Source organism: Falco cherrug, chromosome 6 (genome assembly GCF_023634085.1).
Source record: "Falco cherrug isolate bFalChe1 chromosome 6, bFalChe1.pri, whole genome shotgun sequence".
Taxonomy (NCBI): domain Eukaryota; kingdom Metazoa; phylum Chordata; class Aves; order Falconiformes; family Falconidae; genus Falco; species Falco cherrug.
Genome location: NC_073702.1, coordinates 48,782,235 through 48,794,257, shown reverse-complemented (window position 1 = coordinate 48,794,257; position 12,023 = coordinate 48,782,235). Strand labels below are relative to the sequence as shown.

General features: G+C 39.3%; 1 protein-coding gene across 1 annotated transcript in view; it reads right to left on the bottom strand.

The window, feature by feature from the left end:
* Positions 1-12,023, bottom strand: part of ARID1B (AT-rich interaction domain 1B) — a 336,635-nt gene that overhangs the window by 27,074 nt on the left and 297,538 nt on the right. The window contains 3 exon segments of the mRNA XM_055714492.1: positions 1,451-1,660; positions 7,615-7,773; positions 8,522-8,631. Of these exon segments, the coding sequence (XP_055570467.1) occupies positions 1,451-1,660; positions 7,615-7,773; positions 8,522-8,631 (479 nt within the window).

Genomic DNA, 12,023 nt, shown 5'->3' with positions numbered 1-12,023 from the left:
CTGTAATAAAGTTTCTGAGCTAAAAGTAATCACATTGTTATGATGCTGGAGGGCATGAGCAGATTACTAAAAATGTCAGGATAACATCTCTTACCTATATACAGCATTTAACAGCTGGCAAGGTGAACTATATTAGGTTTCTCTGCCTTCCTTTCACAACAGGAATAGCTAAATTCTCTGGACTTGAAGGGCCAATGATCTAATTCAGTAGTCAAATCCTGCGTTGGGAGTGGACCATTAAAAACAGCACTGAAAATGGCACTAACTGATGTCGGACATTTCTTTCTTGAACTAACCACACAGATTATTAAAATGTGCTCTCTTTCTGAAGATCCAATTTGTCTGCCATATTTTTGATCTCAGTTTTTGTAATAAATGTAAAATTATATCTATTTAAATAATAAATATTATCTATTTTATATTAAATATTGCATACACAAATTTATCTACATAGCTATGTTTAAGACTTCATCTTGCCAATCACTGAACACCCACCAATGTTCTTAAATCCATAGAAATTATGGGCCTCAGCACTCCACAGTAGCTTCTAGTACCTAGAAAAGTGATCCCTTCAATGCAAAGGATGATTTGTAGAAGTATCAGGCAAGGACAGATGACTCTGAATAGCAAATCCAAGGCTGCAAATGCTGACCATTTTCTCCTGCTTTCCCTTTTGATGGTGCTAGACAATGAAACATTTAGTTTTGGTCTGCGGTGGTCAGTCTTGCAGAACTCACAAGTGATTTCCAAACATCCCTTTGCAAAACTTCCAGTTAACTGGTGAGAACACAACCCAAAGCTTTGCTCTGTGACTTTGTTATTCTCAGCTCTTCCTGCTTTCATTTTCCTTCATCTCAATCAAGTAATTCACCTTCTCCTTGTAACTGTTATGTTTGTAAGGCAACCCAAAATATCCTGTAAGCATTTTCCAAACACAGGGAATGCACAGTGTATGTCTCAGAAACAAACGTACCATGCAGAGACACTCTGAGATGAAAGGTCTGGAATGAAGGACTTTGTTTCAAGAATGTATCTGCCACTTCTCTGGAGAGATTAACTGATTAGTCCTAGAGGCAGTATCCCTATCTGGGAAGGATGGATTTCAAAATCTCCTTTTTCCTTCAGTTCTGTCATCTGTTTCTTACTCCTAACTTTGATCCAATGGTCTCCTCCTCTTTTCTTCTCTTAGTGGCATTACTGGATTCCCCTGAACAGGTAACAATTTCATCTGTTTATAGAAATGGTCAATTTTGATCCAAACTCTATAGAGTTTTAGGGCAATTACACAGCCCAAAACGAACTCTAGACAAGTATTACAGCACAAAACTATTTCCTTCAACAACGTTGTCAGGGCTGAAAAAGTAACGATGTAACCAGCAGGAAATAATCTAGAAAAAAAAAAAAGTGTTTTGCCTTTTCAAATGGTTCACTTGCAAGCACTTCTTCTCACCTGTGCTAAACCTCCAATCTCTTTGACGCAGACATAGAGCCTGAACAAGTCCAGGGGCTTCTTGCCCACAGCTGGCAGACTGGCCACAGGTGTGCCCCTCTCCTCCATAAACGTCAGGTACCGATCTACCCACATCTTGCGCTCCGGCTCATTTCCTAGCTCATAGACTTTAGTGATCTTCTCTCCAGTTGTGGTAGAGGAACTTGATTTCTAAATCGCAAGAAGAAAAAAAAAGAGTTGGGGGAAGGGTGGGAGGGGGAGGGAAAAGAAAGTAAGAAACTCACAACATTGAAAAAGAGAAGATGTCAAACAAACTAAAGCTATCACACAACAGTCAGGAATGAAGGCTACTAGTTCAGGCACAAACAGTACATTCTGTCCATATACGGAAAATTCAGCTTTTTAAATAAAGGGCCCAAACTCCCCATTTTCATATTTCTTTCACTGATCTGAACTTTGGATCCCAGAAGGCAAGTTTCTGATGTTGCCTCATGTCATTTTAAGAAGAGGTAGCTCTCACATAGTGCCTCTCATCCACTTATCTGGAAGTGATTTGCAAGCAGTAATTTGGGTAAAATTAAAACCATTTGTCCCACACAAGTTTACATAATCCTAAAACCAAACCAAATGAACCTTCTCCTCTTTGACCCCCAGAAGGGGCTAGAAAACCTGAAAGTGCTCCTCCAGAACAGGAATTGCACAGAAGTAGCCTAAAGCATGGATCATGGCAAACTAGCACACTGAAGAGCGGTGCTCCCTTTAAGAGTCACAAATGGTTACACTTCACTATCTCTTCATACCACCACTAGCCAAAAAGCGAGGTGAACAAGAGTCCTGACAGTACAAGGAGACTGGTGGCAATACTCTGTGAACTGCCAATAATGCCTGTGAGTAGCTACCGCTGTCCTTCCTTGGAAGAGGGCAGAAGATAACGTCTCACATGTCCTCCCTTGCGAAGAGAACGTGTATTATGATCTGGGGAAAACCAGGGATGCACAGCCATCAGAACTGAACCACCACTGTGCAAAACGCAAAAGAGGTGGAAAGAGCAGAATTGTTTCTCATGTGGCAGAAATGCAGGAGCGAACCCATTTTCCTGCTGGGCTTCACAGTTAACGAAAGCTCATGCTATCTTGATGCCCTTTATGCGGAGATGGCATAAAGCACCGAGGCTGCTACACAAGCTCTAACTTCTCACCATATCTTGACTGTGCAATGTAACCCTGTCAGCTGGGCTCTGTGCCATGTGCAGATGGACTATGCCTTATCCATCTGAGCTGCCTCTGACCTGATAGCAGAGAGGGGCTGCTGCTTCTGCAGGAAAACCCTCCTGCTTGCAGAAGGTGATGTCCTCAGCAGTGGAAGATGGGAGCGGTTCAGAATTACACACAAGAAAAAGACTGATATAAAGCTTTGGGAAAGGAGCCAAATATATGAAGGGAAACATATCCTTTATGTCTGTATAGTAAAATCCTCAACTTTGTGGTTGATCGCAGCAGACACTTCTTTAAACTCATCTAGTCAATCACTCTTTCCCTCCCTTGCCTTCTCCCTACTTTGAACAGGAGACAGCACTATTCTGAATCAAACAGGACCTTATTTATAATTTAACATTCCTAAAGCAGACCCTAGCTGTACCTCACAGATGCTACAGAACCACCCACTCTGTCCATGTCCCCACACAGCGCTGGTGAGGACTGGCACTCGACACCATGAAAGATGCAGTGGGGTAGCATCCAACTGCCAATGATTTTAAAAGCACTGCCACCATTCATCTTGCATGTTAGCCTGGAAAATATGACAGGCTCTGTATCAGCCATTAGCTGAAACTTGGCAACACTGGAGGAGAGCCAGGAGGAAAGAGATATGAAGCCAAGGGGGGTGACCCAGCAGTTCCATGAGCCATTGCTGTTCTTTCCAGTGAATTGATATTCATTTTAATTAAATAAATAGCCTCCTATAAAGTTTTCTGCCTTGTTTCCTGATACTGTAACTTCTTTGCAGTAGTCTTTCCTACAGACATGCATTATTACCTGCCGTACCTAGAAATGAGGAGCACTCAGGAATGTACTTGGGTCAGATTCAGTTGTGTTACAACTCCTACTGAAGTCAGAGTCAAGGCTGAATTTGTTTTACTAATACACTATGTGGCTTGCAGGAAAGTACTTACAACATGAGTCCTGCAGATTATGCAATGAAAGCACAAACTAACAGTGTAATGGCAACCAGTTTACTGAAAGCATCATTTGCTACGTATCTCGGTGTTTAAGGAAATCAGTTCAACTCTTTTCAACAAACGCATTTTTTCCAAAGATTCTTTTTGGCAGTGAGTGGGCAAGAGGGAATTAGGCAACTCATATTGCTACTAATCCAATTTTGTAGTGAGAACCGATACATGATCACATGGGCTTGGACAGTTGAATAAACTGGAGCCACCCCAGTACCAATGGCAGTAAGCACAAAGTTGCTTTACAGCTCATCAGCATTTATTTTAATCTTACTTTTATGATGCCAAAGAACTCTAATGAAAACAAAGGTGGGAAATTGCAGTTTTACCTGACAAATTTTGTATATGCATATATTCTAACAAATGAGGCAAGAAAATAGTTTCTATTTCACTTTTATGGCAGCTCATGATGAAGAAAGTTCAGATTTACCAGTTTTACATTTTCATTTTTGTACGGTAAGATTCTCTTTTTCATATCAGATTCAGAGCAGAATGGAAACAGTTAAGAATTTTTCATTCTGGGTTTTTCTACTATACATCTCAAATGATGATGCTTTTCAGCAGTGTGGCAGCAGGCTCTAAAATGACAGTATAATCTGAAAACTTTTCACAGCTTACAGAAGGTAAGAAGTGTTTCTTACTGTGTGAGCTTTCAGGTTGTCATGCTTTGTAAAACGAGTGCAATTTTCTTCTAAAATGAAATGTTAACTTTAGAAGAATGCACTACAGGGAAGAATGCTATTCCTCAAGAGTAAAGAGCTTTTCCTCTTCTCTATTTTTATAAATGTAAACATATAAAAATGACAGATGTGTGCAAGCTAGTCTACACACAAACAAACTTCAATTCCACAAAGGCAGATTCAGCTGGAAGCCTAAATTTGCCTATAGGTAAATGTTAACCCTCAGAAAATACAGGCTTATTACAAAATTATCCCATTATCAGATTGTTAACTAAAATGAGTGCATGCCAGGCAACGCGGGAAGAATACCGAGCATGAGCTTTTCTTCTGTTAAGTTTGTTGGCAATTTTGGTGATAAAAGAATGCTACTTCAAGCCTGTGGCACATACCTTTACCAATGTAGTTATATTCTACTCTGCCCTCAATCCCTAGCACTCTTCTAGATGGCATGACTGGTTATGTTTAAATAGATGATTTAAAAATCCCCACCAAAGTATGTGGATATCAAAGCCAATTCCCATATCGTATCTTTTGAACACTATACTTTATTTTCAATACACCTACCACCTGTTAAAACTGTATTATATACAGACCCTTGTACAGTGAGTGTGCAGAATCCTTCAGAGCAACACAAATTCCTGTAGGAGTTCTTTTCACATTAAGGCAGTGGGTAGTTGTTTCTGTACATATCTTTTAGCATCTGTATTTATAGAACTATCTACTGTTCACTTCCCCCACTTCAATAATGAATTTGCCAACATTACACTTATTAAATAGACCTATTCTACTACAGAACAACGTGCATACACAGGCAGCAAAAACTGCCAAAGTCCAATCCCTAGCAGGGGCTTTTACAGGACACAATCCTCTTGTCAAGATTTCCTCCTGAAGGACTCTGCAGACCCCTCACGGCTAGCACCACAGAGATACAGTACTATTCATGTGTATTCACTGTCACGTTCTCAAGTATCTATGGGCAGTGAACAACATTTAATGGGGTTTTCATAAAATATTGTTTTATTCACATTGCAACAACCCTGCATAGTTCACACCCACACTTGAAATTTTTTTTCAAAGAATTTTAAAGCCACCTTGTCACTGTCAAGTACGTACACAACGTGCAAAATTAGTACAGCAGAAGTGTCCTGCTATTGATGCACACGAAGAGCCCTCAAAACATAATGTTCAGCAATTCCTTCTTCACGTTTTCTCATGCCTCACTTCCATATAAAACTGCTGAAAGAGAGGATCCACCTAGTAGGATCACAGGGATACTGGGAAGTGAATCACAGACCATTCACCCTTGCTTTTATCCTCTGCTGGAATACAGCAGTTGTAGCAAATGAAGCAGCTCTGGGATTTAATGAACAAATTCAGGCTGTTTTAAAGTGTAACGGAATGCCTGCAATCAATTGTTCCAGTCTACGTCAGGCTGCTGCTGAAGTCAATGAAGTTATCCAATACACTGGCCTTCACAGGTAAAAAGGGATCAGCTAATTTACAGCACTTATTTTTCTGCCATTCCAAAGCACTGTATTTATCCATATCTCTGTACCAAGAAGTTAACTGAAGCTAAAGACACAGCAGCATTTGGACAGAAGGGCATTCAGAAGAAACTGAAAGCACAAACTTTCTCCCATTTATTTTTTCCAACGCTATACTTTGGCATATTTACATGGAAAAAACCTCCACATGTTCACAGTGACTCTAGGATTTGTTATGCAGTGTATGCAATGAACTCAGGAATGCATTACCATTTGGTAGCCTTGCAGAGAAAGAACTCTGTGTGTTAAGACAGCCTGTGGAATAACTCTCTTGCTTTCCTCCAGAAAACCACCCAAAGAAACGATACCCAAAACATTGCTACAAAGAAAGCTAAGGTGAGTTTTTGGAACCACGCTTTCAGAAATGCTGTTAAGAAAAAGATGAAACTTTGTGGGAACAGGTAACACCAGCTGCCTTCTGAGACTCAAAGTCGCTGCCAAATAAACATCAAAACATTCAGGTGGTACATTTCATGCCATGCTGCCCCTTTGCTCAGGGGATTCACTAGATGTCCCATTTTTGGATGGCAGATCTTTCCCCCTCCAATTGGCCTTCCTCTGTTTGCCCTGAGACATACTCTTCAACGTATCACTTTGTGAAAATTAAGTTCTTATCAAGAATTGTTGCTAATTTTAAGTGCACATTAACATTGGGAAAAACCCCTTTACATTCCTCACAAGAATATTTTTCAGGATTTTTCTACAGACAAATTATGATCATTATTACTTTCGGTAAAAAGAAAGAAAAGAGGAACAACATATATTTTTCTAATTCAAAAAAACAAAGCAAAAATGACCAAGTGGACATTTGCTCCCCGTAGGCAATATCAGCTTATGTCTTCATTCTCTTTTCTATATACGTATATAGATTTTCTATGTGTGTATCTATCGATAGATATATAATGAAATTAATTTTTAGCTCCATGCGTCTCTTGCTCAGGTTTTTCGTTACAACCTGTATGAGAATGACTAAACATTATTCATCTAAAAATAGTTTTCTAAAAACATACATGCATCAGTTTTTTCTACCCACAATCTGGGTTATTTCAAAATAACTGAATGAAGCAAATCAGAAGTAATTTCATTTTAGACTGTGCCCTGATAACCTAATGATTGTATTTCCAAATACACAATTCAAAATTAAAAATGTTTCAAAAATGCACAAGGCAGCTTTTTCATGGTGCTGAGTCTACAATTTAAACTTTGATGGATATTAGTTTCAATAGGGGAGAATTCTCATTTTGTTTTGTTTTTTTACTAAGTAATCCTAGCAATGACAAGTGCAGCAACCAGAGCGAAGTCAGTTGTGTGAAGGAGTTTGGGCCCAGGAACAGAAATGGAATTGTCCTTAACAACACAGTAGGCATGCTTGGAAGCTGATGCATTACAGGAAGGATGTTTTCTTCACAACAACTGCTGTATTACCAGACAGCACACTTGCATGATGCACGCAATTTTACTCTTTCTTATTTCAAAGTACTGTTGGGACAAATTTTGCCCTTGGATAAGCATGCTCAGGCCCCACTGAAGCCGGACAGTGGAACTTACAGTCATGTGTCCGAGAGCAGAATTTGCACCCAGTGTTATAAAGAAAGAAAACTGTTTAGTGGATAAATAATGAAGAAAAGGAATTTACAAAACAAACAAGCAAGCATTAAAATATAATTAATTACAAAAAAATAAACAAAAACCAAAAAAACCAGAGCCACTTACAGGGCTTGATGGAGTCTTTGGCCAGCCTGGGCTGCTAATGCTATCACTTTCATCTCCATGAAAGGAGGAGATGCTAGCAGAGCTTGGGGACATTGGGGAAGGGACTGGCAGGTTGCCTGGGGTTGGGGGCTGAGAAATACCCTGAGAGCTGTAGCTATCCTGTGGTAGAGGAATAAAAAAAAAATAATATGACAAAGGCAGGGCAAACTTTATTAAAAACAAAAAAAATACATCCAGTTTAACAGACTGACCAATTTTTATATATAAAATATATATAAACAGAGAGACACATACAGAAAACACACACATATATAAATATATTTATATATATAAATAAAAGGTATTAAAACGACATTGTTAATTAGTATAATTTGGAAAGTTTGCTGGATGCTTGGCTAAAGTCACTAAGCCACCATGCTTATTTCAAGCTCACATGGAATGCTAAGCATGGGTTTCCCCTTATGAAAGAAAGAAAAAAAACCAAGCTGTTCACCTTATTTTATCAAATAAGGCAGGAAAGCAAAATATTAAAGTATGTTGCTGCTGCTGAGGCGGCCAAAACAGGAAGCTATAACTGAAGGCAGAGAAAAATGGCTGCAAGTATTGAAACCAGGCAAGACCCTTCTTTCCCACCCACCTGGCACAGCCGAATCCCCACGCAACTTTTGGCTTGGGTTGCTTTGCCCCCGCAAGTTAAAATGCCGTAAGAACTAGTAACTTTCAGATCCATACAATGAAGGAAAAAAGAAAAAAAAAAAAAAGAAAAAGAAACAAACAAAGAGATTGCACGTGAATGGAAAGGCATGCAGGAAAGAACAGAAGTGGGTAGGCCAAAACCAGAAGATGAAGGACAACACAGCAGACTTCTGCGGGCTGAACCAACACCACGTGCGGAGGTGGTAAATACCTTTGACTTGCTCTCAGGTTGGGGGGGTCCTTCTTCTTTGCCATCTGCTTTGAGAGGAAGGGGTAGTTTGGACTCACCGGGTGTCATCATATCTGCAAGACCCATAGGTGCTAATCAAAAACAGGAGAAACAGTTAAGCATGACTATGTTTGGCTTTGTAGGAAAAAACAACGCTTCCTGCTGCAAGATTGCGGCACCACGTGAAGCAGAGGTTATCCCACCTCTGTCCTGTTATTCTAGCATCCGGAAACCTGGAAACCTCTTCAGTTGAAATGAGGAAATAAGAGAATGAAATGTAAGAGAAGCACCATGCAATAACAACAACCACCACCACCACTTTATGGAGTAAAATTAATTGTTCATGCCTTCAACTGTCTCCACATTCAACCACTACCCCTTAACAGAACAGTCTATTTTAGTAACTGCTGCACCTTCCCTTTAGCAACAGATGAATGTAAATTCAAACAATGTGCAATTTGCTTGCGATGTTGAATCTGAGAAACAGTCCACACTTCCCAGTTATGTCTGTATTAAGGTTGGTGTCCAGCAGATAATTCCTGCTCCTACTGATTTCAGTATGAATGGCTCTGCCACTGTGAGCCTTAAGTACAGAATTACAAGCTGTAAACTCTGCTCTGTTGGAGAACCGGCACTGAACTTCTTCCCCTCTGCCAAAATGAGGTGGGACTATAATGAACGCGCAAATGTCTTTCTCTGGTAATGGCATGCAGTTGCTTCCCAGGGGTGTGAGGAGTTTAAGGGGTTTTTTTATTTGAAGATGCAAGTGCTAAGTGTAGTATTATTGCTGCAGAGCTGCTGGGTTCCTGGATTTCTAGAAAGATGCAAGAAGAAGCATTCAGATAAACAGACAGAAAATACTGGGCAGAGCAGATGCTAGGAGGTGCCATGACACTGAATCAATGCAAATAACCAGAAAACAACAGCAAGACACAAGGTGATTCTTTCCCTGCAGAAACCATGTGTATGGCATTTACGAAAAGGCTGGAGTAGCTTCCCTTTCTCTCCCTTTTTTCTCCCTCTCATGCCCTTCTTTCAAGGAAGATGTGAGATAAGAAAAACATAGGATAGAATAAGCTAAAAGGTAATAAAAAGGAAAAAATACATATCCCCAATTTACAAATTTCAAGAATCAGCAAAGCATCATTGTTTAAAAAAAAACATTAAAAAATCTGGTCATTACTAGACTAGCATGTCACTCTGCAAAATGACAATGCTGGCTTGCACTCGGCAGCAAGCACGCTGCATAGCAAGCCAAAGACAGGAGGGGAAAAAGAAGCTTTAAAAATACTTCACACATTGCCCACTACAAAATGATTATTGCACATATTCATGTATTACTATGTTTTAGAAAATAATTAGTTTTAATTACAGCAGTGAGAGCATGAGCAGGACTCTGGCGAATACGCTGGCAAGCTTTGCAGTGCTAATTTGCTAATATCTTTAGCATCACTGCAGGTTGAGACTATGCGTCTGCCAAAAAAACCTATCCAGCCATGTGCCATGTGAGTTTACAACTGTATGCTCAATATTCAGCTTTGAACTGCCGGTGTTTTTCATGGGCACATTTTCTTGTTTTTTCAAAGCACATTTGTAGCCCAATCAAGCCCTTAAAGTCATCACAACACATAAATCATAATTGAGATTAAAAAAAAAAATAAAATTACTTGCAATACTTAAGACTTCAAGAATTGGAACAAAAAGCCTTTTTCAAGTGATGCAGCTGCAGAGAAAAATCTATTGGGATCAGCTAAAAATGCTGTTATTTTTATGTATGTGTGTGAAACCTCAACAAAACAGCCAAGCAATGAGATACTGGGAAGCCAGTATCCACTAAGCATTTGATTCGTATGCATTTTGCCCTTATACTCTGTTTGCTGCGTTGGGGCAGCTTGTGACCATTATGAAGTCAAGGATGGCAGCCTAACACATTTAAGTTTTGATTTCCACAGTTTAAAATAAAGTTATTTTTGTTTTAGAAGTTTTAAAAAATATGTGTAAAAAATGGTCAAATGTATGCCACAGTCTGGTCTCAAACTGGGATGCAGAACTGTTACACAAAATCCATTTTAACTGTTAACACATTTCATGCTGTGAAAGCCCTAAAAAAGAAGTCTTAGTTTTAGTTTCAAAGCAACCAAAGATGACCCTTCCCCTCTAAAGCAATTTTAGAGAGGTCAAACAAAGCAAAGCTAAGAATCATGCTTCTTCACCAGAATTCTGCATGGCTAAATCCTCTGCTTATACCTCACTGGGTATCTAGGTTGGCACATCCTGTTTCTATTACAAAGAATGCAGCAATTGTGCCCACTCCTGGTAGTCCCGTTTCCATCAGAATTCCTTTATAAAATTTCTTTTCCAGAAAGGTTTAACACCTCAACATAAAGGGCAAGCAACTCTAGTCTGCAAATTACCACACATGTTCTGACTGTATTAATCATGTTTAGAAGTGTAAGAATACTGATTCATTTCAGCTTTTGAATATTTCTTGCTGGCATATGCAAATATAGCTATCAGGAGTTGGGAGACAAGTATGAAAAAAATAATAAAGTTTCCCAAATTCTGTTTCACTTTTTATTTACTTCATCTATATTGTTTCTTTCTGTAAGAGCAGAACTTCAAGGTTGTCTGGTTTCCCTATAGCTTTTACACAAGATGTGTCCACAGCTACTCTTCTATCCACTGTTGAAATGCTGTTTCATAACTTCTTCCAAACGTACTCTCCAGTGATTTGCAAACAGACATTCCTTCACTTTTTTTAGCAAAGCAGTACAGCAAGAACATTGTTTTGACCCTTTCTGTGCAGTGAAATACTGTTACTGTCACGAAACTGCTAAAATAAGACACGCTCTCTTTCTACACGGGTACTAATAATTCTGTGTGTGAAGTGCAGACAAAAGGATAAAACATTTTAGAGAGGAGGATAACAGGGAAATCCTAACTCAGAAAGCGTTGTACCGTATTGTGAATAGGTTTCAAGTACTAGCCTCTGGCTTATTATAAGAATTTAAGAGCCAGAATGATTTCAAAATGCAAGTATGGGTCAAGGTCCTGAATTAACTATTCCACACTGAATTTAATGTACTCAAAGGCAGATACTGACATGAGTAAAAGCAAAATATTCCCTTTTGCTAAAGGCTGCTCTATCAGTCCCAGATGATGAAATACTGGAGAGCAGCGATACACAAACATTGTTTTTTCTCTTTATTGCTAGAGCAATAACAAATCACACTCTACAAAACAGAATATAACATATTTTGTAAGACATTCCTTCCTCTCGTCACCCTTAGCACTCTCCCTCTGAAAAAAAAACAAGAAAAAAAAAGTAAAAGCAGTGAATTTGTGACTCATGTGGAATTGGCAAGAGGATCCCCACTGCTTTTATGCCTACAGGAAAACCAGAAAAGGGACAACAGCATTGCTTAATGTCCTGCCACGAATGACCGTCCACCTCTGGGGAAAAGCACAGCTTAGGGTGCTCAGG